Here is a 27,724-nt window from a genome sequence, read left to right on the forward strand (position 1 = left end):
TAAAGAGCGCCTTGGCTCTGCCATTGTGTTCAAGCTGGTGTGCTGCTGGCAGCTCCTGGCGGGGGCTGTCCCGCTTTGCTCCTGTGACTTCAGCCTGGGGCTAGCTTTGCATCTTTTTAAGTTGTGTTTGCTCACCTTTTTTCATGGGCAAATATTTTGGCCACTGCCCATTTTTCAGGCTCGTTTTCTTTAGGTGTTACTGTCCCATCGTCTGTCACCACAGGAAGAAGGCAGGTAGGGAATCATGTTTATTTAATAGGACAGCACTGTGCAACTTTGCTGTTTAAGGTGGCTGGGTGTGATGAAACAGACTACTCTGTACTGCTGGAGACACTGTTGAAATAGTTTATCAAATACTGCCAAAGAGATTGTTTGAAAGTTCACTATCAGTTCTTAGAAATATGCAAGTGAAGGCTCATGGGCTTGTTCCTGAAACCTGGGCTTCTTTTATTTTAGTGTCTTGTTGCTTGAATCGCAGTGGGGAGAAGTTGGGAGGAGTCTTGCTGGCACAGGCAGGAAATGGTTAAGAGCTCTTCGTATCACCTGGGGAAGCAATTCTTTGATTTTTCAGAGGGCGCTAACATGCTGCAGTTCATAGGAAACAAAGAGAAGGGGATCAACTCTAAAAGTTGTTCTTGACTTTTATTTTCAGTGGCAGAGCTTGTGAGGGCTGGACATTGATGTCTGCTGAAAAATATGGAATTTTGGTTCAAAAGGGATTTTTTTTCCTATCCTGGTTCAGAAAAGGATCTGGGAAGTAAGTCTGCTTCCAACTGGTGACTTTAAGTAACTTCTTTTTGGTTTGAGAGGTAAGAAAAATATTTATATCACTGACCCATTTTAAAACAATGAATTAATTGCTTAAATTGCTACTTAGGCAGGGCAGGGAACACAGGCAGAAGTGTGAGTCAACGACTGTGAAAAAGCTCACTTTTTTCCTTTATTGTCTGTATTCAGTTTACTTGCATTGACTTCTGAGCTTAAGTATAGAAACTCAGAGGAGACAGGAGAAACATGGTGAGGCAGGGGATCTTAGGAATAAGACTTGCAGTAAATATTTCAGTGATTAAAGGACTTTCAAATTGTGGCAGTATCTTTGCTAATGTACTTTGCACTTGGTGCATCACGCGTCTTCTATTGGTGCCTCTTAAAGTGCTTCCTAAACCTTGTTTCGTTAAACCACACTGCACCCGCAGGGGTTACAGGTTTCAGGTTGGGTAAGGATTTTTCTGGCAGATGGACACTGCCCCTGTGCATGTACCGAACAGTAACCTGGAAGGACAGACTGCTTTTTGGGCTATTAGAGAAGGGGCTCTGTTTCCATCACTTTCTAGCCTGTCCACTGCTGAGACGAAGGAGGTTCGCCTTGCGATGCTGGCTTTGTGCATGCGTGTCAGAGTGAGAGCAGAGATGCTTTTTTCACTTGTGTGGCTCACCAAAGTGTGATTGGATGGTAACACCTCATGTACAGTTGCTACTGAAAGCAATTGTCATGTAGAGGAAAACCTTTATATCCTATGCAGAGTCCTGCAAACCATCCATTTACCTTGGAAATGCTAAACTGGAAGAAAATAATACTCTTCCTCTTGGGAAGGTTAATTACAGCTTTCTAGTTGAGGTATTTCTGTGTCTCAGCCCCTGTAATGTACTGAAGTCTGGAGGATTTATTGAGCTTGTTGGGGGTGCTGTTTCTGTTTTCTTTCAAGTTGTACTTTTAAGCTACCAGTGGAAGTAAGTGGTGTCTAGTATATGGGTTGTTTCCCAGTTTGATCAGCTGTATGGTGCAGTGGTGTAGCACCACTGCCCATGTAGTGCTGTGATGTAGATAAGCATCAGTCCTTGCAAGAGTCGCCTTGCCAGTTGTTCTTGCTGTTGCCTGCTGTTCCTGGTTTCCTTAGCACCCCCACATTTTGCGCCGATGCTGGTTTCCCCTTGTCAGGAAGGGAGCAGATTGTAATCCAGCAGGAGCTGGAGAATGTTAGTTCTTTCATCTCAGTGTGAACACACAGAAAGGCAGTGTTAGTGCTGTTTAGTTCCTGCCAGTTATATCCCTCACTTCTGCATTCCTGTTCCCCCATCGAGCAAAGCGCTTACCTTTCGGTTAGTTCTCATTAGGCGCTGGGGAAGCCGTGGACGTTCACAGCTTCTAAACTATCAGTTCCCAGGTTCTGGCTGGACAGGAATCTCTTTTTACCCCGCCCTGTTTTGGCTTAATGTATTATTTGGTAAGGTTATGATGACATGCTGTGAGCTATCCCATTCTGCTGCTTCTGGATCTTGAGCTTATATCCCTCTGGCAACTGCATAAATAAATCATTGGAACTCAATGACAGAAACTGTATCTTGAAACAAGTTGCACGTGATTCACAGTTCAAAGCTGTTATTATTAGCAAGAGATCTTGATAGTGCATCACTTTGCATTTAAATCAAAGATTGCAAACCTGGATTGCCTTATTCTGCAAGAATTCTTATTTGAAGAGTTATTTTTCTAAACAGTTATGTGCTTTTGCTTATGTTATCAGTAGCTGACATTCATTTAAACTCAGTGTGAATCTTTTTTCTCTTCTATTTCTCTTCCAGTACTGCTGATTAAAATGGAGTTTACATTTCTTGGGAAAATATAATATTTGAAAGTGTCTTTTTACTGTGAGACAGAATGTACTTTTCCATGGAATGAAAATTCCGGAAAGGAGAAAAAGTGCTATTGGAAATCTTGAACAAATTATATTGTCATTTCAACTATGTTATACAAGGGGAAAAAAAGAACTTCAAAGTAAAAATGAAGGGCTTTGGAGTTTTTTTCTTATGGATACATTCTCTTGAAATAGTTCAATTTTATCTGTTCAGCATTTTCCATATGACACTCTGAGAACATTCTATACTGGCCCTAACTCCAAGTTCTTGTTTAATTGAATTGGCTGGTTCAAATTACATATTAAAAATGAACTCTGAAGATTTTTTTTCCTCCTTTTCCTCTTCAACCTTTGGTGTTTTTTCTGAAGAGAACTAACAGAAGGGTTTGTATCCTGTATTTCGTAGTGGTTCATGCTTCTAATACCTTAACTGCTGTGTCCAACGGCACACTTTCTTTCAGTAACACTGTGGATGTTGAGGAAAACTGGACAGGAAAGTCCTTGGAATGTAACAGGTGAAAATACAATTTTGCCATCAGCTCTGCAGCTTGCAGATCAGAGACTAAAAATTTACTGGAATAATTATGCTGCTGTTTTGGATACCTTCGCACGGTACTCTGACTTTCAAGATTATTGCAGTTACATTACAGCATACTACTACAGTGACTTGGATGCTTTCAAAATATTCCTTTACCTTTAATCGAAAACACCTTCATATGTAAATAGGACTTGAGCTCTGCCAAGTACTGTGCCCTGAAATGGTGTCTAAATTGCAGAGAAAAGGCACTCTGTGGGGAGATCTGTTTTGCACCTCCCTAAAAAATATTCCCAAGACAAGGGGGTCCTCTGGGGGTGAAGGTACTTGGTAGTGCCCTGGATATGCCTCCCTGAGTTAAATTTTGCTAGAGTCCCAGAAGTGCACTGATCCTCTGGAGCCTGAGCTGACTTCTAGTGCTGGCGGCAGGAGGCCCAGCACTCTCAGTGCTGGAGGATCAGGGTGAGGGGAGAGCTTTAGGGGAAGTACAGTTCCCTCCTGTCTCTGTGCAGGAGCAGATATCCTCACACCTTTCCTGATGGAAGTTTGTCAAACTTGTTCAGAAAGATGGAAACTGCATCCTCAGCTTTTCCAGCATCGTAGTTTCTTATTGTTAGAGAATTTTTCTCAGTGTGTAACCTTGCTGTGGTTTAAGCCCATTATTTCTTGACCTGACCATTGTGGTCATAGAGAGCAGACATTATCTTCATGTCTCATCACACTTGTCCCTTCTGTATACTAACCAGTTCTTTCATTTTACCTCACAGATTGGGTTTTCTAGCCCTTGAATCTCTCCTTTGGACTCACTCCAGTTAGCCTGCTATTTTTCTTGAAGTGTGTTGCCCCAAACTGGACACAAGACGTCAGCAGAAGCTTTACCAGGGACAGCTGGAGGGAGAGGACATCTCGACTGGTCTCAGTGCTGTCAGAAAGATGAATTTCCTCCTGAGCTTCTCCTCCTCACTCTGAATTGTCTCAAAATATTTGTTCCGATTTCCATGTGATTTGGTAACTAACTCATCTGTTCTCTGCCTCAACTTCCCTACAAGTCAAAAAAGAAAACTTTCATATATATTTTTCCTCTTATTAGCTATTTAGGATTTTTGGATGAGGGGCAAATGCAAAGTAAGTGGAAAATATTCAGTATGCTTGCATGCCAATTTAGAACTCAGCAGAAGAAAGACAAGATATTTTATAAAATATTGGAAGATCTGGACAAATGGAACTTTTCAATTTAAACTAGAGCTTTATTTTGGAATTTCTTAAGGAGAGATTGGAAGTCTGCCACATTATAATAGCCTTATTTTGTAGGAAACCAAGAATGCCTTAGTCTCCTCGTAGTCTTTATAGCTCACAGATATTAACTAGACTTTGCAAGTCTCAACTATTAATTTTATAAAATAAAAACAAAATTTTACAGATTGTTTTCCTATGATCAAAAGTAAGGATCTGAGAACTGCACAGTGCAAATTCACAGCACATCATTTAGCCCTAGCTTTCAGTGTTTGGTTTGACTGGTATCCTCAAAACCCTTTGGCAATGAAGTGAACATATGTTTTCATGCATTTTATTTTTGAAGGCATGCAGTCAATTGCATTTAAAATGTAAGCTTTTTGAAGGAGTATTCTGTAGCCTTATGCAAAATTTAATTTCACATCACAAGAAGTTCACTGGAGGAAAAATATCAGTGTTTCAAATAGCTTTCATCATTGTGAGTTAGTATGCCCAAGGGAACAGGGTAAATTCAGCTTAATTTCACTAGCATTTGTATTATTGCAGGGAGTTAAGATCTCGTGATGTGAATAAATGCAATAGATTAGTTGCTCAGGGAGCCATAACTGGTGGAAAAGGGTTGATACCATGTTTTTGCTATGTAATGCAGCTCTTTGCTATATGGTTTACAAAGAGAGCTTCTGCTGATGCATTCGTTGCAGAGAGACTGCAGGGAGAATTTTGCTTAGATGTGGGAAAGGGATGAGGAATGTCATATTTACGTTGCCATGACTCAAAATCCAAGTGTTACCTATGTGAAACTGCCCATTTATCCATTACAGGGTTTCAACGCAAGGGACTGCTGAACTGCATGGATGTCGATTGTATGGATCATGAGGGCTGGATTGGAGGATCCCTAGATGTCCTCAGCCGCAGTGAGAGGCAGACCTCGGGATCTTGCAATATAAGGTCTGAATGAGATTCATTCTAGTACTGTAGGATTCTGGTGCTTACACAGATCCGAGAGGAAAAACAATAATTAATTTTTTGGAACAATTGATTTTAAAGAGGTGATCCCCATGCTAAACTATAAAAAAAATTCTTTTAGCTCCCTTTTTGTGTATGGTCTGAGTATTTTTTTGGATGCTCTAACATGTATAGAGACAGCTCCTATTCAAAAGTGACTTTGTACAAGTTTGGACTCATCCTGCCTTGGAACCTAGCCAAGAAAATGTTACTGAATTTCCAGCCCTAAATTTAAGACATGTTCAATTTCAGGTGTGGCTATCATAAGCTAAAAAATATGTCCATCCGAGGCCTGAAGAAGAAACAACCGAAGACTTTTAAAGTCAAAATCATAACAGTGGATGCTGAAATGGAGTTCAGCTGTGAGGTAAGAAACCTCAGCAGAATGCTAGAAAGAGATGGAGACTGTCCTTTGTATTAGCAAGATATAAAAGGTGTTTCAAAGATATTTCAAAATTCTGTAAAAAGCCACAGGAGTTGAGGTGCTGGACAGTAGTTGTGAATAAAGGAATGGAATCACTGAAGAGATGGTAGTGGGCTAGAGCAATTCCTCGCTCTGCTCTAACTTCCATATCTAGCTACAAAGTCTGTGAAAAATATCACTTCAATTTGGTAGTACTAGCCTAAGTTATGTGAAGACAGTCCCACTATTTAAAAAAAAAACAAATTGAAGGCCTGCATCTCGAGATGGGTAAAAGTTCAAATTCTCAGTTCATGAATTGCCTTAAAATTGATTCATTATTTTTATAAACAACGTATCATACTGCATCACAGTATGTGATGCAGGGCTTCTTGTTTGTAAGTATGCCTATTTCCGCATACATTTCTTTAAGTGGCATGACTCCTTAAGACACTGTCAATGAGGAAATCTTATCAGAGTTCATCCAAAGATGTTGCTTGTAAAGTAATTTACCAAATGATACTTCCATGCTCGGTTGATCTGGGAATTTTTCTTCAAATGTGATTTTACCATTTGTAAACTCTAGTTTATTTGTTCAGCTAGAATGACTGTGGTTTTCATTTTCTCTGGGCAGAGGAGAAAAATGATCAATCTGCATGGAAAAGCTAGCTCGTCTTCTGTTAGTTATGTCTATTTAGTAAATTCATAGAGAAATGACTACAAAAAAATATGGAAGAGTACAAATATACCAACTGATCAATTGCTAAATGATTTGGGCTTTACTTTTGAGGGGACAGCTGTGTGGCTGATGAATTCCTAATCATTCCACAGAAGCAAAAAAGATGTACTGTTATTTTGAGAAGGGGAGCTAGAAAACTGAGGTCCACTGAGACTGACAATTCTAATGAGTTGACTGTCTTGTGAGGGGTTTAGTGTTTCATTGATTAAGTCCCTCAGTGACAGAATGTTAGTCACAGGCAGTGCATTTCTGTGCCTTATTGATCTAGAATACCTGAAGGCAGAGTCATGAAAATAAAGGATTTGGAAATATGTTTTAGAGCTCAGGGTCCTTGTTAACAAATCCAGTTTGATATATTCCTTCCTGTGCTATCCCTCCCTTCTCCCCAAATATTGCTGTTTTCCTGGGATGATTTCCTACTTTCCATCCAAATATTGCCCAGAAATTCATTTTTTTGCTATTAAGTTTCTCAGTGGCTGCCCATGCGATTAGACAAAATCATCTTTTAGCGTGTAGCCAAATAGGAGAAACAGATGTGCAGCCTCTTCAGTGAAAAATGAGACATCGTGTATGTGTGAAATTCAGGACCTTTAATCAAAATCTCTGTTCTCTACGGAGCTAGGCTAGTAAATTACTTTCATTCTGTATCTGTCCCATCAGATTAGATCACTATTTTTTTTTCTGGATACAGAAAAATTGATTGTACTGTACACTAAATTCTGCTCCTAGAAGACACACTCCTGTTCATTTAAATCAAAGTAGCATAAAGGCTTGGCTTAGCGCCACTTAAATAACTGAGGTATGCAAAAGATGGATTTGTTTTATGATTGTTTGGCATTTGTACTCCTCTGTGCCCTGGCACTCCTTTAATTTCCCCTGGCCTCCTCTCCAGTCTTTCCAATTTGTATAGACTTGAATAAGACTTTGAAAATATTAATAAAGCCTTGCCACGTACCTAGGAGATTACAGTCCTCATTGCCTGTGCTCATGAAGTGTCATGCTGTAGTTAAACGACTACAGCTGCTTTGTGAATGAGTGTGGAGGAGAGGAAGAGGAGGTAGAATGCTAACTATTGTTCCTTTGCTGTAGACAGCAGTGGGTATATTTCACTGAAAAGCTAAAGGTCAGATGAAGTAGTTCATAGGAGAAAGCCAAGTAGTAGCCTGTTTTGCTTGCCTGAAATGTAGAAAATTGATTCAAGACAAAATCCATTTTTTGCTTAGTTTTCTTTTTCTTCTAGATGAAGTGGAAAGGAAAGGACTTGTTTGATCTGGTGTGCCGAGCACTTGGTTTAAGGGAGACTTGGTTCTTTGGCTTGCAGTACACAATAAAAGGAATGTGCACCTGGTTAAAGATGGACAAAAAGGTATAGAAAATGAAGGGGGGGAAGAGCAACCTGGCAATTTCTACTTCTAAAAGAGTTACTTTTTTTTAGCTGAGGAGCTAAAGGAAAGTGTGTTAAGTGACAACCCATAATTCTAGATGGTATCTTTTTTAAGGCTAAAGAATTTCATTGTGTTACGCAGTCTGATCTCTTGTATAACATTTGGCCTGGAGTGTCACACTGATCACTATATGTACTGATTGTTATTGCATTAAAGCTCAGCATTGCCCTTTGTAATAAAATTTGAAGAGGCTGCCTTAAGTGAATTATCAGCTGCTTTCTGATTTTCCTCTGGAATATTATTTGGAGATATTTCTGTGTATTTTTCCTGCTGATTTTTTATTTTTCTTTAAACAGGTTTTAGATCAAGAAATCCCCAAAGAAGATCCCATTAGCTTTCATTTTTTGGCTAAATTCTACCCAGAGAAGGTAGAAGAGGAACTACTACAGGAGATTACCCAGCACTTATTCTTCCTTCAGGTCAGGAACAGGTTTTTTAACCATGAATTCCTTCTGTGTTCACCTCAGTCCCTTTGTATTGCCTTTGAGCTTGTTGGCAGTTCTAAGTCTCGGAATGACTCTGCCTGCTTTAGCCATGTGAGGTGTCCCTGTAGATATCTCACTTCTCTTCTGAAATACAAATATCTCCTCTCCTGAATACTGTGAGTTTATGTGATGTTAAGTTGAATATTCTTTAACTTCTGCAAGTTTTTGTTCTCTTGATTGCTGTTTGCTGTGTTTGTGGTAGGAATGGAAGTTAAATTGCTGGGACCTGTTGCTTCATGTAAAATGTCTTTTACACCTAGTAGTTTCGGTGCTAATTCCACATCTGGATATTTCGGACTTGTTTTGCTCTTAGTCTATATTAAAAAAAAAAAAAGCTCTCCACGCATTGCTTGAAGAACCTTCTATTCTGAAGCTAGTGGAAGAAGAAAAAGGCAGCAAAAATGAGTATTTTTGGAGATGTTCATTCTATGCCCTGGGCCTGACATTGATCGAAAGAGCAGATCTGTTAAGCAAATTCATTCTGTGGTCCCCTTTAAATCTGAAATATTTCTAAGTAAAAAAAAAAAAAAAACCCAAATTTTGCTCTGCTTCCTTAATTTTTAACATTTGACACTGAGAATGGAACACTCTTTTCCCTGGAACTGGTAACTTTTTATATCTAGGCACTTAAAATATGTTTTCAAAGTCTGGGGTAGCATGGTACAGCTTTTATGAATGCTACAGTGATTTTAGCACATAATTATTAAAGAGGGGAGCATTGATTATTAGATTACTTGAGTACAGGTGGATAGGCAGGGAGGCCTTAATTCACCAGGCTTCCCATTTTTTACTCAGGTTTGGAGTGTGAATCAGGGAGATGAGTCAGCAAGGCTGGTCATAATCCATTTTGAATTTTGGGATAAAACTTTATATAGGTTGAAACTGCTCTCCCACTTGAAATTAAACAGTCTACTTCTTATTGTGATGTATTTCTATGAGCTAACAGTTTCTTCTCCATAGCCTTGCTCCTTACTGGTCCTGTGAGACAATACAGTGCAGTATTTGTGGGAGATATTTTCATGCTTGGAGGATAAGAAATCTCAGACTGACCTGACTTATTCTTTCCTTTATTTCCACTGTTCCCCAGACACGAAGGCTTTTTCCTCAATGTAATTAGAATACTGCGATCTACTTCTACCTTTTGTATTTGTCACCAGCATTGCATTTTCTGATGTCTGAAAATTCCCCTCTTTTATGTTAGATTTTAGGCCATCAATATACCACTTCAGAGTTAACATAATGTGGTGTGGGTGGAGTTTTTTAACACCAAACTTCCTGGGTCATCAGTCTAGCCTCAGGCAGGTTCACTCACCCCAACTGCATCCTTTCTGCTAAACTTTACATATTTGCTCTTATTAGTCCTTCTCTGTCTGATAACTGGAGTAGCAGCAAATGTCTATAATCTTTCTGAAGCAATTTAAATGGAAGAGACTGAATTTCTCAAGATTTCTGCCCCAACTGATCCAGTGCTGAGATGTGTAAAAGTGAAGCCATCGTTGCATCAGCCTCAGGAGTTGTCCTGAGCCTTGGACAGCTGTCACCTGCTCTGTTCTGGCCTTAGTTAAGTTGGATGGAGAGGTCTCAAGAGCTTCTTGTCACTGTCCTCTTAGACCTGCTGGTGTAACCTCTTACGTAAGCATTCCCTAACCCAGTTCTGTCAAAATGAGCAGGATTAGAAAAGACCTGTTATTAGATGGGTGAACTGCGTGAAGGAGTGACTACACAAGCAATTATGGTGGCAGTTGTGAAGGCGGAGAAGAGGGAAGGAACAGTGATAAGCAGCTGGGGACAACAGTTTTTTTCCCATATCAGCTGCACCTGGAACAGGACTTGTGACTGCAGCCCAGCCCTGAAATTAAAACTCCCAAGCTCCTCAAAATAGTCCAGGTGGTCACTGGGAGATCTTGCTGTGTATGACTGTAGAAGGCACAGTCATTAGCAGACAAGGACTCCCTAACCTATTGCTCAGGGATCTGCATTTTGGATTGTAGGGATAAAAGAGCGTGTAGTTTGATATCTGTCCTGAAATGTAGATGTGTTCATCTAGCAAGTTCCAAAGGGGGGTTTGAATTGTCCCGCTGCCTGTTCCAACATCCATGCCAGTCCAGCTTCTTTCCTGAGTTGCTGCAGAGTCCCCTCTAGGTTACAGATTTGAGGGGTTGCTTCTTTCTGGTAGCTTTCAGCAGTACATGTCTGTGCAAGGAGCCTGGATGTACGGAGTAAAATTGATCTGCATCTGTAAATAAACATAATTAATACACTCCCTCCCTGAGGAGGGTGTTAGTGAAGTAATGGGAAAATGCTGTTGTTCCAAGGGTTAATATGAGCTAGAACTTCATCTAGAACCCTTAACCACTTGGCAATTTGTTTTTTAAGCTAATTTTGGAAAGGAATGAGAGGGGCAGAACTCTTTCCCTCATCTTTCTTTTAATCCTGATTTTTTTGCCTTTGCTTCTTTCTTTTATCCTTGAACCTGCCTTGACTGGCAGATATGCAATTAGCAAATTCTTCTCATTCCCAAGTTGAAAAACAAGACAGAAACAAATTTGAACTTGCAAAGTTTCCTGACTATAAGAACTTATGATCACACCTGGATGCTAATAGGAAAAACATGTACAGACATCTGGATGCTTACAGTTTTCAGCTCTACTGACTGTTCAGACCTTTACATATTAATGTGGCATAACAGCTTTTTGCCAAACATATGAATAAACTTAAGACTAAAAGTAAATTGTCTGTTTAAAGATTAAATAATTTGCTCTTTTATAAAGGAGCATAACAAAACATCCTTGTAAGATTTTGTTTGAAAAAACTCAGACACATTTATATGGGATTTATCTTAAGTTTTTCTCAATTCTGAAAGATATGATTTGTACCATGGAATATGAAAGCCACAGCTTTCCAATTTGGGAGAAAAATCTTTTCATTCTTTCCATTTTACAGCTCAGTTTTCCCTGCACTATAACTCAGGTTCATATACTGTGTTCACCAGAGGCTAAATTTAAAAGAAAAGCTCTTTTTTTGGTTCATTTCAGTTCACAGTGCTTACAGTTCCAACTTGTATTTGTAAAGATAGCTCAGTATTATCTCAAGTAAATTTTGTTCTATTTTGGAAGTGTTTAAGACTGTACATTATGCAAATCTTTCTTATCTTGTGGTTAATAGGCTAAATTCATTATATTTGAGGGGAGTTGTGAATATTTTTTCTCCTCTTAGTTTTTCAAGGTAAAAAAACCTAGCAGATATAAAATCAAGCAGCATCTCAAACTATTACACCTCTGATCATGGTAGCACCATAGATTATTAAAATTAAAAGAATGTTAAAAGACTCTTTACCATTTACCCTCTGCTTTTATTTTTAAGCCTCTACATTTTAGTTGTACTTGGACCACGACATTTGAATAGATTCAGTGCTCTATTAGGCAGTTTCCCTTTGTGGGCTCGCCTTCATTCTCCAATACCGCAACATTGGCTTGTGAACGTTGCAGGTCTGTTCTCATTGAGGGTTTATTTTCTGGAAAGCTTGCAAACATCCTATTAATGTTTTCAATATAATGTCTCTATCCTTGGAGATGTTCAAAACTCAGCTGGACAGGGCCCTGAGCAACCTGATCTGTTTGGACCTGCTTTGACTAGATGACCTCCAAAGGTTCCTTCCAACCTAAAAAAATCAGTATTTTACGTGTTGTAAAGGCAACTGTTTTCCAGCAAAACTACATTTTTTGTTGTACAGGCTTTTAGTACCCTTCTAAGTAGTAGGTCAGATCACTGTTTCGTGTAGCCCATTTAGCACCACTGAATACCAAGAAATTATGGTGACTTGCTGTAGCTGAGGAGCTCACCTGCCCTTTTTTAATGTCGAAGGCAAAATTACTATAGCTTCATTCTGGGATATGAGTTGGTAATAAAAGGGAGCATGAGAAAGGGTGTTTCATTATATTTGTATGAAGGTAGTATAAGGAAAAACTAACGATGCAAGATCAAAAGTTTTTTGCTGATTTATGGAAAAGACCTTTTCCTATTATTCTAAACCAGGAATAGTTTAATCGAAAATATAACAATTGTCTTATTTTCACTGCATTGTCTTATTGAAATTAAAATATTTCCTTAGCTCATGTGCTTATTTCTAGAACTATAATTTACAATCAGGATTTAGTATAAAGGGTCTATTTACACCCTTTGGCAGCATACAGAAGCCAGGAAATGCAGGTAAGTTTGTTTTGCCAGGCTGGAATAAAGATTCTTTCACCGTGAGCTAGAATGAAACCTCTGCTCTCTGCAAGGAGCATTTGCAGGAAAATTTCAGGAAAGTACTTGCAGTAGTTCTTGGGTAACATCTGATAATATTTTGTACTTATAAATCACCTTTATTCAAGGTGCAGTGCAAACATTAGGAAAACCTAACTATCATAAATTAGACATGAAGGGCTATTTCAAAGCAGGTGGAAAAGAAAATAGTGAAATGAAGTGCAGACAATAAAATTCATGTTCTGTAGTACATTCTTTTTCAGGATTCCATATATAAAGGCAAGGAGATAGCTGACTGGCATTTCTATGAACCTAGAATTAAGGCACTTTAGCTTTCAAAATTTTGGGTTTTCATTCGATGTAACCTTAAGTAAAGATTTCACGTGTTTCTAAATGCTGTTTTATTGTTGCTGTTGTTAATTCCTGATGATGTTTGGTGCCAAGTTATTAGTCTGGGCATGTCTAGTTTCATTTCAAGCCTGACATAAGTCCTGACTTTGAGCTCCTTCTGTAACTTGCTCCCTTTTTCTCTTAATTAAGGTTAAGAAACAGATACTGGATGAGGAAATTTATTGCTCTCCAGAGGCAACAGTTTTACTGGCTTCTTATGCTGTTCAGGCCAAGGTTTGTGAAGAACAGTGCTTTTTCTTTTTATTACTTTTTTTAGCAAACAGATTTACATGATGGTAAGTAAAATGTGCAGAAGTGCTAAACTTTGTTAAAGAGGTAGGTCATTCAGGGAGGTATAGGTACAGGAGGAAAAATAAGCATTACGAGCCATTACAAGGATTCTGGGAAGAAACTTGCTTGCTGTTTTACACAGTTTAGGAGACTTCTTTGGACCTACCCTTTTGATATGAGGTTTCTCCTGGTTGGTGCCCATACCTTGAGTTTGCGGTTAGTTGCCTGACCTCATAGTAAGACATGATGATTTTAGATATCTCTCCAAGATACAGTGAACTGATTGTCACCAAGAGCCAAACTCATACAGTGGCAGAAGGCGAACACAAATTCTTGGCAGGGATGGCCATCTGCAGCAGCCCTGCCAATATGCAGTAGAAGTAGATGAGCTTACATCCCTGAACTTAGTCCATAGCTCAGAGGGTGTGAGATGTCATGGGAGATTCCTTTATATCTGTAGCTACCAAGAGCATCATGCCAGGACTCAGCCTGAGGCCACAGGCCACTTTAGTGGCTACTGGAGCCAGAGGCGTAGCACAAAGGCTGGAAATATCTTCCTTGGCCAGTTCAGGTGAGGGGAGCCTGTTTGTGCTTTGCCCTGTATATGGGAGAACTGAAACAAAATCTGTCTTGGGCAATTGCATCCAACAAAAACTACACAGCCAGGAAATTCTTCAGCGTTCTGCATCTAGTAAGCTGAAGTATCTTTTCTTTTCTTGGGACAGTATGGTGACTACGATCCGAATTTTCATGAGCCAGGCTTTCTAGCCCATGATGAACTTTTACCCAAAAGGGTAAGTCTTTATTGTGTATAAAAACAAATCTTTGATTCAACTCTTTGATGCAGCACAGATACTGCTGTGGGACTAACCAGAGTATTACAAACTTTGTGTTTGCCCTGAACTTGGCAAAATGACTGAGCTGTGAACTGTATTGCTGCATTCACATTCCTTGGGAGAGGCAGCACATGTATTTGTGTGTTCAAAGCAAAACAAACTCCTTCCCTTCTCTGTAGGTCCTCAGGCAGTATCAGTTGACGGCAGAGATGTGGGAAGAAAAGATTACTGCTTGGTACGCTGAGCACAGGGGCATTGCCAGGTATTGAAATAATCTCAATCTTTGGAAAGCCCATATGTTTCAGTAACCAGTTATTTGCTGTCTTTGGTAAAATTTGGCTTTTGTAAGGGAGCAAAGAGATACTGGGCTCCAAGTCATGCTTCTAATAGATTCCTTTATTCCTAAGTGGGGGGGAAACCCCTCATTATTCTGGGTACAAAGTGTTGTCTTGTCTAGGGCACTGAGTGCTTGTAAGTTGGACTTGCTTTGAAGTGCACAGAAAAGCTGAGGGCTTGTGCTGAAGTTCATGACCTAGCATATCTAGAATAGGGAGTCCTGTACCACCAGATTCCTGGTACGCCAGCAGAAGGAAGTTCCTGCAGAAGGTTTGAGTGCTCTGTGTTGAGATCGTTAGCCCTGAGAGGTTAGTCTTTTAAGGGAATCAGTTAAGTTCCTGGAGTTGCTGGTGTCTGCCCTAAACAGTGGCTGCCTTTCTAGAACTGTCAGGCCTGTCTCCCTGTAGAACAAAGGAGGAATCTGACATTTTATACCTTATGAAAGTCATGGCTCAGCAAGGTGTCAGTGTACTTAGCAAGGAATCAAAACAGTAAAGACATGGCATAGTAGTTCCAGGACTATGAGTTTTGGTGCCTTCCCATGTGGACATTCAGCTACTTCTAGCACATTCAGCATGGCTGGAAATTCAATTAAACAAGAAATAGGAGTTGTTGGCACCCAGAGGCAGCCTTTCCCAATCCTTCAGTTCAGTTTGTCTTTGGCCGTTCTAGATGCTTCTTAGCACTGTTTTTCCTAAATATTTTTCTCAAGACTTGCTGATGTCTCACTTTGGAGGGAGAGCAACAGTGGGTGGGGAGGTTCTCACCTTCTTTTGGACTCTGCCCAAATCACTGTTTAGAACTTGTTCAAGATTTATTTCTCAATGAACTCTACTTCCTGAAGGAAATATCCTCATGTCATAGAAGGCAACAGGAGAGTAGGTTTCCAAGAGATGGTAATGATGGAGTGACAAAACTAACCCACAGGGTTAACATTGGACTTGAATTTTAATGAAGATTGCACTATACATGACTCAGATCAAAATAGGCAAAGGTGTGCTGTCTTTTTTCTGTAGAGATGCTGTTTTTATCACCCTGCTTATGTTGAGAGCAAATCAGCAAAATTAAAGAAAGTGCCAAGAACCGTATTGCCTGGTTTTTTTCTAAGTGGGGAATGTAGAGTTGGCTAGGAGGGGAAAGTTTGGATAAGAATTTCCAAGTGTAATCACAGCTTTATTCTCTAGGGATGAAGCCGAGATGAACTACCTGAAAATTGCCCAAGATTTGGAAATGTATGGTGTCAATTACTTTCCCATTGCTGTAAGTGTTTTATTTTAGCAATTTGCAACTGCTGTTGAGTATGATAGTGTCATTTTAAATTCCTCTAGGAAGCTTAGAGCCGGGACTCCTGGGTTCCACTTTTCTCTGCCACTGGTGGGCTGTGCAGTGATTGCCCCGACTCAGTTTACTTGCCTGCTAACTGGGTTGGTGAATAAAACAGTAATGATCTAAAATCTGTCAAAGCTCTTGGATGGCTCTGGGTATGTAATAGCAGGAAGGGGGAGAAATAAACTAAAAAGTTTGAGCTGTTTCAATCAATTTAGGGGACTGGGTTTGTTAGCTGGCAGTGAGCACATTCATAATCTGTTCTACAGAAACACCCGTGTTCTAAAAATACAAATACATATTAATATCTTAAAATAAGTGTAGTTCTTTTTTGTGGTTAAGTGTCACCGTGAATACTTTTTCCTGACACCTGTTGTGTGCTTTTTTGTTTAGCAAAATAAAAACCATACAGATCTCCTACTTGGAGTTGATGCCAAAGGTATTCATATCTACAGCATTAATAACAGGTTCTCTCCAAATAAGTCATTTGAGTGGAGCGCTATCAGAAACATTTCCTATAGTGAGAAAGAGGTATGATGAATCTGATATTATTATTTTTATATGGGCAGGGTGTGGACTGGGATTCTTGGAACAGGCTGATAGCTGTCTCTGTTTAAACAATTTTTTGGGGAAAAAAATCTAGGGAGGTTTGTTACAAAACTAAAACTAACAGACCTGCCTTTCAGATATGCTGTATAACCTCAGTTCACCTAGGAGCCAAAGGCTGCTCTGAGCTCTCCAGACTTGTGCTGTCCACTGTTCTGGCTTCTTCCCTGCTGTTTGACCTCTGCACAACAAGTGCATTGATCTCTTAGTAAAAGATATACTACAGATGCCACTATGGCTGGCTACAGTCCTCTCAGCAGGGATTAGATGGTCCATAAGAATTTCTGTTTAGCTTGCAGAAGCTATCCTTGTAGATGAAGTTTGAAGTACACCAGCAAGAGATATGCAGAGGAACGTCTCTGGCTTTGTCTGAATTCTGAGTGTCAGTGCATGGTTTCAATCTTCAGCACAGTCCCACCATTACAGTTTCACTCTGATTTGAGCCCATCTTCTACTTGTAGAAAGTACAGCAGGGAGTGGGTTAGGGAGTCATTTAAGATGAAAGGGATGTGGCTACATGGAAGGTTATAATCAGAAAAACAAAACCAGAAAAACTACATTGGTGCTGGAATACCTGGAAACTAGCAACCAAAGGACAGCACAGCCTGTTCCTTTCTTTCTGTGGGTCTTAAAAACCCCAATGAAACAAAAAAAGCCGCTCAACCAAACAAACCCCTTGAGAGTCAGATTTGCTGTCCAGAGTTAAGTGTGCGTACATTAAATTAGGGAGGGCAACCTACAGGAGAGTTCTACCTCCAAACAATTTTCTTTCCTTGCATAACATTGACCTTCCCTGCTGGTCTGTGAATAAACTGCTTTAATTCCCAATTGTTGGGAAGTTGCGCAGCCCTGTATTAAAGCTCCACTATTTTCAATGACGTATTCACAGCCCTGCCTCTTGCCAGGCAACACATTCAACTGATTGTTGCCTACAGGGTGAAATGAGCTGTAGTACGTTATGATCTTGGTGACTCAGATGGCCTGAAATTATACATTGCATTGCAAATGAATTATAGGAATAGAGTGCTAACCTGTGAGTCACAAAAACAGGATCTTAAAGAATAGAGGTATTTTTTGTTAGGCAGCTGAACTGAGCCTAACATAGGAAGCGAAACACTGAGTACTGACCTGACAGTGTGAAAGCCCATCATGTCCTCTAAAAACAGCTTGGGAGATGGGACTGAAAATCTGAGAAAATAGGAACTCCATGAGGCTATCTGATAGGAAGAGAGACTTTGGACCTTTATGATGCATTTTATTTATGCCTGAAATTATTTGAATTTAGAGAGGTATTTGACATCTCCCTGTCTTTAAGAATATGGCAACTTCTGGGGATTAATAACATATTCTGGTTTCCTAAAAAACAGTGATTGTACCAGTGTTTTCAGTATAGTATCCAATGCACAGATGGTAATATGAAAACCACCACCCAAACTGGTACGAGGTGTCGGTCTATGGGAAGCTTTGTCTTCTAACTTGACGTGCTACAGGAGCAGATGAGGAATGTGTGTAATAGAGAACAGCCCTGGTTCTGATTCTCTTGAGCTAAACACTTCTGCCTCACTCTAGCCATCTATGTGGCATAGATCTGTGCTTTTCTGGAGAGATGCAGAGATGGACTGAAGTTTGCATTAGTATTGATAGTTTCAGCTTTATTTTTTCTTCCTTTTTACTGTGCTTCATTTCTTCTTTCTTTTTTTCTCTTGTGTGTGCAGTTAACTATTAAACCTCTTGACAAAAAAGCAGAAGTCTTCAAGTTCTTTTCCTCACAACTCAAAGTAAATAAATTGGTAAGTGTGCTGCTTTCCTCCTTTAAGATGGAGCCTGGTTAATGCTGAGTGATATCTGAATGAGGAATCTAATTTGTCTGTGAAGCCCATGTAGAGGCCAGGAACGCTGAGTTTCAACACGCTTTCCTGTTCTGTCTGGGAATTCAGGGAACACTTGTTTGTCTTCTCTAATGATTGTTTGGGAAGATGAGTGGAAAGTGAAAGGTGAAAGAAGACCCAAGTTGCAAAGAGAAATCTGTATGCGGGAAGGTCGGGAGGTGGTAGCGTATGGAAAGGTACAAAGCCACTGCAGCATCTGCCTATCTGCTGTGGGTTCTAAACTAGCTACCACTTCCCATTTTCCAGGAGAAGCAACAAGGAAGGGACCTCATTGACTGAAGTGTCATCATTAACTGCTTCCTAACCCAGCCACTGGGGCTGGGTCGTTTCTCAGTGAGCTTACCATCACAGGTGACCATTCTCACAGCTACCTGCTGTGTATTTCTAGCTTAGATCCATTGCCTTTCCTTTCCCAGGAAGTTAGAACCAGAGAAGGATGAAGGACAGAAAGAAACCCTCTTCCTGTTGAGAACTTTTCAAAACTATTACGTACCAGGGTATGAGCCTGCCCTGAGCGTTGCTTTTCTCAGAAGGGGAATGACTGCCAGCACTTGTGCTGAAGTCAGTGTCAGCTTCTGTCCTGTGGGGCTTCTGTGGGGCTCTTAGCCCCCTGCCTGGGGTACAAGTATATCACAATCACATTTGCTTTATTTTTCCCATCTAGATTTTGCAGTTGTGCATTGGAAACCATGATCTATTTATGCGGAGAAGAAAAGTGGACTCAATAGAGATCCAGCAAATGAAAGCACAGGCCAGGGAAGAAAAAGCTAGAAAAAAGGTAGACTCCTGCTCCTCAACTGCTAAAAATACTGATTATTATTCCAGCTGGTGCCCTTGCTGTCCATGCATTCATCGGTACATGTGTGGGAGGTAAGAAAGCGCAGCAGGAGTGAGTGTGGGAAGAGCTCTAGTGTGTGTAGCATCTGAGGATGTAAGTGATGTTTGTGGAACTGAAGAGGTGATCACAAAGATCTGGGGTACATCGCAGACCAAGTATTTTCCCCAACAGTCTAAAATTACTAGTATTACCAGTTAGTGGAGTTCAGTACTGTCAAGTGCAGGTTGCTTCAGCATTATCTCTGGTGGATGTCAGTCTACCAGCCAGAGAGCAGTCCATTCCTCATTAGACTCATTTGCTGTGCTGCCTCAGGCCAAGTGGAGATTCTGCTGCAAACCCATGAACTCTGTATTGCTCATCCTCTTTCCAGATGGAGAATCAAAGGCTGGCCAGAGAGAAGCAGCTCCGAGAAGAAGCTGAGCGAGCCAAAGAAGAGCTGGAAAGGCGTCTTTTTCAGCTGGAAGATGAAGCCAGGCAAGCCAATGAAGCCCTGGTGAGTAGCATACTAGTCTGAATGTTCTTGTGCTTGAAGAGCTCTCTTGGTTTGGAAGCCTTTTTTTCTTATGGCTCCCATGAGACAGTAGAAGCTGTGGCTTAGGTAAGGCAGGAGAGTTTCTGGCAAGTGGGAGAGAGGGCATGTTGGAATACCTGGGAGAAGTCTGATCTGCCTAGCCTCCATTTGCTGTGAACGATTCTGCTCTCCCTGTGTTTGGTTCATAGTGCTTTCCTCAGGAAAAGAGGAAGGAATGCATGCAACATTGGGAGCTGAAGTTGGGAGAAAGGAGCATGGCACATATGGCACTGATAACTGAAGGGAGCAACTTCTGTCAGCATTTGGTTAATGTCTTTATTCAACACTGAGCAAATGTCTCTCCTTGCTTTATAGAAGTGAGAGGCAGGAAGGAAGTTAGGCAATTCAGCAGCAGAGGGGAAAGGACAACCCTATAATTATGTTTACTTTGATTTTTATTTTAAGGATTAACATTTTTATCCCTTGATCTGCTGGAGAAAGATGTCGTCATCTTGAATGACTGCAGGGGTGCCTTTGTAAATGCTAGACAGAGTAACTAAGAAAAACTTTTCTCTTAGCTCCGATCCCAGGAAGCAGCAGAGTTGCTGGCTGAGAAAGCTCAGATTGCAGAAGAAGAGGCCAAATTGCTGGCCCAGAATGCTGCAGAAGCTGAGCAAGAACGACAGAGGCTGGAGATTACAGCTCTGAAAACCAAGGAAGAGAAACGCCTGATGGAGCAAAAGATGAGGGAGGCAGAGCTGATAGCAGTGAAGCTGGTGAAGGAATCAGACCGGAGGTTGGACTTGCTTGGGTGGGGTTATTTGGGCCCTACTGGGATGCCTGGGTGGGAAAAGTGCTGCTCTTTGAAGAGCTCAGCCCAGGAGGGAGGGATTTTTCCCCCAAGTGATGCTTCGGAGTGACTAAGCTTTCTTGCGTATTGTTTGTTCCATCTTGTACTGGTGGCTGTGATTCAGGTCAATAAGAGTTTAGAGAGGATCAGACAGAGAGCTTTGGAGATCTTTGTCATTAATGATCCACAAATGTTGTGCAGAAGCATTTTCTTTTTAGCATTATCAAAAGAGAACCGACTACATAGCTAGCTAAACTTAACGGTCTCTGTACCCTGGGAGTTATGAGACTGTTTTCATTAGTACCAAGGTGTGTTCTCTTACAGCCTTTTCAAATCTTTGAAAAGTGTAAACCATGTATGCTCATGTGGAGTATAAGCTAGGTATAGACCATGTTGTAGGGGTTTGCATGTTCCATAATTCTGTGCTGCCTAAAGATGCAGAGCAGACCAGTGTCAACAGAGGATGTTTAACCTTGCTGTTGAGAGCCTTTTGCTTGTTTTAGGATAATGCCAAAGAACTTGCCAAAGTAAAGAGCAGATATATTGCACCTCTCCCCTTCCCAGGGAGGATCTCTGACAGCCTGGAGAATCTGTATCAGCAGGATATAGCTGAGTCCATGGAAATTAGGAGTAGGAAAAAAAACATTAATTCAGCCAGTTCATGCAGGATTGTCCTGGAGAGCCTGTCATGCTGTGTCCAGTTCGTTCCCCATGTGATCATCTTACCACAAATGTTGTTGGGGAAGGGACTCAGAGTAATGGATCTTGTTCTCCAGAAACTAGTGGGTGCATAGCTGAAATCCATGTGTTGCTTTATGCTCAGAATCTACCATCCATCAGGATATTTGTCTTACAGAGCCAAGGAAGCAGAACATCTTAAACAAGACCTGCATGAAGCCAGAGAGGCTGAACGGAAAGCAAAGCAGAAACTCTTAGACATAACCAGGCTTAATTATCCTGTAAGTTTCTCTTGCGGTGGGCACCGGTTCATCTCAGGGAATAACTGGCTGTTGATTTTTAGATATGTAGCCCTAGTCAGGCTGGGTAGTGGCATTCCCCAAGCTGTGGGACAAACACCTGTGAGACCAAATGGTGCTCGAGCACAGTGTAACCAGGTTGGAAGTTGTATTTGTTCATGTCAGTCTGCTAGGACCATAAGGAAGATAAAGGTTTTTTTTAAAAAAACAAAAAAACAACAACAAAACAAAAACAAACCCCAAACCCACACAGACTGGGACTGGTGTCAGGATTTAGGGGGCAGGGATTGTCTTCCCAGCATTTGTGGCTGGTGCTGACTCCATGTGGCTGTTTCAGTGGGGCAATACTTTATGGAGGGGGTTGTACTGAACCAGCTGTGTTGGTCTGGCATGTGAAAAGCCCATGAGTCTCCTCAGGCAAAAGAGATGAAGCATCTCCAGGAAGAAGGGGATGTCAAGGCTACATGCTCTGACTCCTGCTCCAGTCTTGCTGGGAATAGATGTCCATTCTCTGCTGCAATAGATAAGGAACATTGCAGCCAGGATATTTCTCTGCCCTCGGATCTGCGGGCTGTGGACTTCAGCAGTTCATCTGGGGCCACTCAGGTAGAGAGGGAGGACTGCAGTAGCCTCTGTGCAACTCAGAATCCATGGGGACCTTATGAAATGGCTCAACATGCCATTCTTGCAAAAGCTGGGGAAATAACCCTAAAAACAAGTAATCCAATCTTATTGTCAGTGCTCATGTTGCCTCTTTTAGCACATGGTGACCAAGTACCCGCAATACTCACCAACTGACATGAGAGATGCCAACTTTGACAAAGGGTCCATAAAGCTGGATTTGAAAGACATCGACCTCAAGAGACTGTCCTTTGAGATAGAAAGAGAGAGGTATCAGTATGCTCATGGTGTAAATAAATGAAAATATGTTAATGCTGGAAAGTACAGAAAGATTCTCTGGGATTTGCAGTTTACTCTTCTAACAATTCTGGATGGCCTCCTACTTGTACATATGGCTGGAGGCCTTTTACTGAGCTGACACAGTTTGTCTATGTAAGATTAGCTGTTTGCACAGAGAAAATGCATTCTCGTGGCATCAAGCCATAACAAGTCCAGACCCTTTTTGTTTTGGAAAGCGTTACATAGGGGGCAAAGTACTATGCTTGAGTAACAGCATGTGAGAGGATAGAAGCTTCCCTCTAGTGTTGAGGGATAGTATTGCTTTGCTGGTCTAGAAGGCAATTCTTGATAAAGAGTTGGAAAGTGTGTGAGTGCTGAGGGATGGGGCAGCAAATCCCCTTTTGAATGGGCCAGGGGAAGTCAGGCTGACATGTGCCAGATTTGATTTTGCCTATCAAAAAAGCAAAATGAAGCAAAGAATTACCTTTCTCCTCCTTCCCTGCATACCTGTTCTTGAGCTCTGTCATGTTAACAAGATTTTTGTCTCCAATGTATGGACTACAGGTTAGATTACATAGAAAAGAGCAAAAAATTTGAAGATCGATTGAAAGAACTGAAGTCTGAAATTCATGCTTTGAAATTAGAAGAAAAACAGTCTGGGCTTTACTGTCATTGGAATGAAGTGCTAGGATCCTTGGATCGCTCCTTAGGAAATGTATGTACCCTAAACACAGGTTTTATTATAAGGGTAATATAGAAGCAAAACCAGAAAACACGAGTTGATTGTATAAAAGAATGTGTCAGATTCTATTTGCAGCATGAACCATAAAAGAGAATAGAGTACATGAAATGTTTCTTGAATGTGTGTTTGCTAAAGGTACTTGCTATATTTCAGTTCAATGCACATTCTTTAGTACTTTTGATAGTAAAATATTAGAAGTATGAACAGAGACAACGAAAGCTCGCATGAAAATCTGAGAAGCTTTTCCTGGGTGGGATATGAGTGCCACAAGCAAAAAATAATCATCATGTTTTGCAAATTATAAAATCACAGTAAGGGTTTAAGGTCTCAGAACAAACTAAATTTTTGTAACTTAACACATTTAAATGTGGTTTCTCCTAGTTTGCTTTGCATTCTCATGCATGTGCTTCGTGGTTGTTATTCATTCACTGTAATAATCTTGTTCTTTTCAGGCAGTGAGGAACTAAACTGAGATTTTGTTCATAGGTTTCTTGCTATTCTGTATAAACACTCCAGCCTCTTCCTCAGTCAATGCAAGAATACAGTTGGCTTTGGTTTTCCAGATTGCTCCTAGCTAAAATGGCTCTGAGTAAACTCCTTTAGAGACAGAGAAGAGAAGCTTGGAAAAAAAGATGAGGGAAGATGGCCTTCATTCTCTGGCTATGCATTTGATGTTCTTCTTGGCTTAATGAGCGTTGATGTAGTGAGAGTATTTAAAGTTTGTGTTCTGTTCTCTTAAAGACCTCGTCACGGATGAAAACCTTTGAAACTAGAGATTCATTGGATATAAATCTTCAAAGACCTTTCCCTGCTTACTCGTTAAATACTACAAGCAGCTGGCCTTGTACCAACAAAATTCAACACACAGTGCCAGTGGAAAAGTCATCATTTCAAGCAAATTCCTTGATTGCCAACAGTGTGGGCACAGGAACCAGAAAACAGATTATAAAGGTAATGAGATTTATAGGTAAATTCCCAAATGTTGACTAAAAGTTTAGAGTTCAAAAAAGTAAAGAATGGCTGGCCTTAGGGAACTGTTTTGTTCAGCTCTATCACAGCCTCTCAAATGCCAATTTGCAAAGCATAGCTGTTATACGAGTCTGGAGACCATGCACTGGGTCACCATTCAGGGCTGTTTAGAACTTGAGGCTGCTGTTCCCCCCCCTCCACAAACACTTATGATCTAAGTTGCAATGCAAAGCTGTAAGCCTTGGTAAATGAAACAGATGCCCATGGGTAGTAGAAAGATTTGTGTTAAATTTTATTTGTATCAAGCAGGCTTGGAAAGGAGAATGTACTCTCAGGTATCAAGAGCTTAAAACAAATTGCGTCTAACTTCTGGTTTTGAGGGGTAGGAAATAAGGTAACAGTAAGTGCCTAGATTTCCTACTATTCAGTTCTTTTCTAAAGTAATGTGTGATCCCCATCAAAGAATCCTACAGAGCTGATGAACTGGGGCTTAAAAAAAATCTGCTTTTAAGCTTCACTAGTTAGAGTGGGGAATCAGGCATGTATTTGAGAGGGATCGCAAGGGCATGTAGCTCTTGAACCATTAGAAGGAAAAATCAGCTTTCTCTAGGCAGTGCTAATTGTGCAAGGTATTGGGCATAAAGGAAGCTTGATGTATTTGTTGCTATTCTATATGTGAACAGAATGGAGCTGTTCTCATCTGTATGACAAGGCTTTTCAGGAGCAATTAGAGGCTATAGGATGTAACTTTCAAGACTGGAACCTTCAGGGTTGTGGGCTCAGAACTAGAAGGGACACAGCTCAGTGCAACAGCAGGTGAAGAAGTAGCTCTTTGTAGTGCAGATAACAGAGGCAACTGTTTTAAGATCAACCTCGTCCAAATGGCAGAGGTGAGACAAATGTGTTTTTTTCAAGAAGGAGGGAAAAAATCCACACTCAAGCTATTGCAGGACATCTTGCAAAAGACCCCAGAATCAGAGGTAAAGGAAGAACTGGACAAAAGGGAGTCCCTTTAAGTAGGAGTTTAGGATGGAACTAATTTTTCCTATTTGATTTGCACATAGGTTCAGCAGCATGACTCGGATGTGATCTACATTTGAAGCCTCTCATTTCCTTACCGGACTGGTAGAACCTGGTGACAATCTGTTTGGCTGCTGCAAAATGCACCCATACGAGGACATTTGCACAGCTCCATGTGCTGGCAGGCATTCTCATTAAAAAGTGGTTCTGTAGATAGTATGGTGCCATTCAGCTTCCAAACAGGCAGCATAAGCTGGAAGCACTAAAATTGCCAGGGTAAAATGGCTAATGTCTTTGGGTATAATGGTAAACAAACCAACCTGGAGGAGCATTGTGTTTACTTTTTATGCACTTTTGAAGAAATGCTTTGTACTTAACTAAACCCTCCTCCCCTAAGTGTTTTTACGTGCGGACTATCAGTATGGTACTGTACTTGTATAGAAAGGAGGCTGGGCAACTAGTGTCCAGGGGGAGATATTTGGGATGAGAAAAAAAAACCATACATGAGCCTGGTGCTTATCCACATAATAGATGAATTTAGTTTTCAGTCCTGTCCGTGGGGTATGACTCTCACAGAGCTGCTGAACATTTTAGTGTTTGCCTGCCAAATATTTTCCTTTTTCTCCCCAAACATTTTTCTGTTCACTTAATTGATTTGTGTTTCTCTGCGAGAAATCTCAGCTTGTATTTCCAGATGTAGAGGTGGATGTCTTCAAATACCTCTCATATTCCTGGGGGAATCCTTTGTTTGGAATGCAAAGCTTCTGTTTCTCTCTACAGTTTGTCTATATCAAGTACTTTCTGTTGCTTGCTGCTCCAGCAAACTTTGCATACATTAACTTGTTTCCCAGTTCTGTGCAACGCAGCTCCCAGATTAGACAAAGACAAAAGATGCTATTGGTGTCTGCTAAAGTTTGACTTGTTTCTGATAGAGAGGTGCATGCAAGAAAATGTCTGCCTCATTAGTGAAACCTACTCATGTTTTCTGGTGTTATGTGTTAATTGTCTGTTTCACCAATAAATCTTCAGTCTGAGGACTTCTGGGGAAGCAGATGATACATGGCTGTAGCTAAAGTAGTAGCACAGTTGAGCATGAGTTGTGATGTAAAAATGGATGTGAATGTTCTTAAGTATCTAGTTCTAAAAGCTAAGATTAAAAAGAATGTTTAATAAAAAGCTTCAATTTCCACATCCTAGTAGCAGCCTTGAGCTGAATGGTGTGTGAATATCGCAACAACATTAACAAGGCAAGATCCAAGAGCAAACATGCAAATCTCCTGGGTACACATCTGCAGCAGACTGAGAACACATTGGGGGAGAGCATCTGTAGCCAGCTCTGTCCTCAGACTTTTAACTATCGTGACAGTTATGTGGCAAGATACACATCACAGCTGTCTGCTACGAGGTACTGTTGTGTTATCCCAGCCTTGAGAGTACTTGCCGCCTCTGGTGGGTGGAGGGAGGGGAGAGCGTTAATTCTGTTCATGGCTCTTTGTCTCATATATGACAGATTTGCAGACTATTGACCTTTCCGTGCATAATTTCTGATCTGTCTGGGAAGCGCCTCCTGTGTGAGGTGGAGACAAAGAGGGAAGAGGCCCAAAGCTGGGCTGGTGGCATTGACCAGAACTGGACAGTGGTGAGATAAGAAATGGTCTTAGAGGAGAAAAGCACACAGGAACTTGGCATCCTCAGATTTGGAGGGAGGGAGGGCAGAGAAGTGCTGGGCTTTCTCTGGTGTTCCCTTCCTGTTCCTTCTTTGTTGGTCTTGCCATAAATAACCAGGCCTGTGCCCTTGTTCTGCTGCATGTGCTGGGGCTTCCCCTCACTGTCACATCCTAAACTGAGTTGTGGACGGTGCAGAGGGGAAGAGAACTGCTCCACGTGTATGTTTGATTCATTTCCGTAGGGACATGCTGCCAGCTTAAAAACGAAACCTGTCTGCCCAAGTTGCCTTAGCTTGCTGGTTCAGAGGTGTTCTTGCTGTGCATTGCTCACCTGCAGCAGAGGACCATGCTCCTGCATCCCTGTGTGGGTGTGTTGTTTGAAAGGTGACATGGAGGCAGGAGGCACTGGGATCTGCTGGAGAAATGCTTGCAGAACTTCAGGGGCACAGGGGTGTTGCTGGAAGGGAGCCTGCAGAGAAGTGCACCCAGGCATTAGCTTGCTTAATACCTAAATAAATATTTGTAGCAATTATATTCCGCATGTCAGTGCTTCTGATGCTCACGCTTGTTCTTCCAGTACTTGCAGTGTTGACTACTTAAAACAGGCACTGCTGCTGTGCTAAGGAGAATGTGATACTGTCTAACTTCAGGTGAAGAAAGTATGAGAAGCATGAGCCATGAATTTGCCCGAAGCCAGAAGAACACAGATACATTATCCCAATCAATAATTGCAAGATTTGTCATCCTAAAGAGCGTGGTATTTGTATGTGAGGTATGTAAGGATGCTCTCGGCCTCTTCGTTGAACATTTGAGGCTCGACTTAGGGCACACTGTGGTGAAGGCCCGTGGACTT

The 27,724-nt window shown here is 41.0% G+C and overlaps 1 protein-coding gene across 4 annotated transcripts; it reads left to right on the forward strand.

Annotated features, from left to right (window-relative positions):
- Positions 1 to 568: 568 nt before the first annotated feature.
- LOC112987350 (merlin-like) lies at positions 569 to 26,400 on the forward strand. 4 transcript variants are annotated; one of them, XM_026107217.2, is made up of 20 exons: positions 569 to 809; positions 3,936 to 4,293; positions 5,223 to 5,349; positions 5,659 to 5,773; positions 7,786 to 7,911; positions 8,287 to 8,409; positions 13,264 to 13,347; positions 14,130 to 14,198; positions 14,420 to 14,502; positions 15,761 to 15,836; positions 16,296 to 16,433; positions 18,224 to 18,298; positions 19,062 to 19,175; positions 19,606 to 19,728; positions 20,325 to 20,542; positions 21,453 to 21,555; positions 22,334 to 22,464; positions 23,038 to 23,188; positions 23,957 to 24,166; positions 25,249 to 26,400. In XM_026107217.2, exons 2-20 carry the CDS (start codon positions 4,287 to 4,289, stop codon positions 25,282 to 25,284), a joined length of 2,109 nt encoding a protein of 702 aa, XP_025963002.2. In that variant the 5' UTR covers positions 569 to 809; positions 3,936 to 4,286; the 3' UTR covers positions 25,285 to 26,400. The 4 variants fall into 4 exon arrangements, with proteins under 4 accessions (XP_025963002.2, XP_025963004.2, XP_025963003.2 ...); XM_026107218.2 differs by having other exon boundaries at positions 570 to 809; positions 3,936 to 4,176; XM_026107219.2 differs by lacking the exon at positions 14,130 to 14,198.
- Positions 26,401 to 27,724: the final 1,324 nt, after the last annotated feature.

The sequence above is a fragment of the Dromaius novaehollandiae genome, chromosome 19 (assembly GCF_036370855.1).
Source record: "Dromaius novaehollandiae isolate bDroNov1 chromosome 19, bDroNov1.hap1, whole genome shotgun sequence".
Taxonomy (NCBI): domain Eukaryota; kingdom Metazoa; phylum Chordata; class Aves; order Casuariiformes; family Dromaiidae; genus Dromaius; species Dromaius novaehollandiae.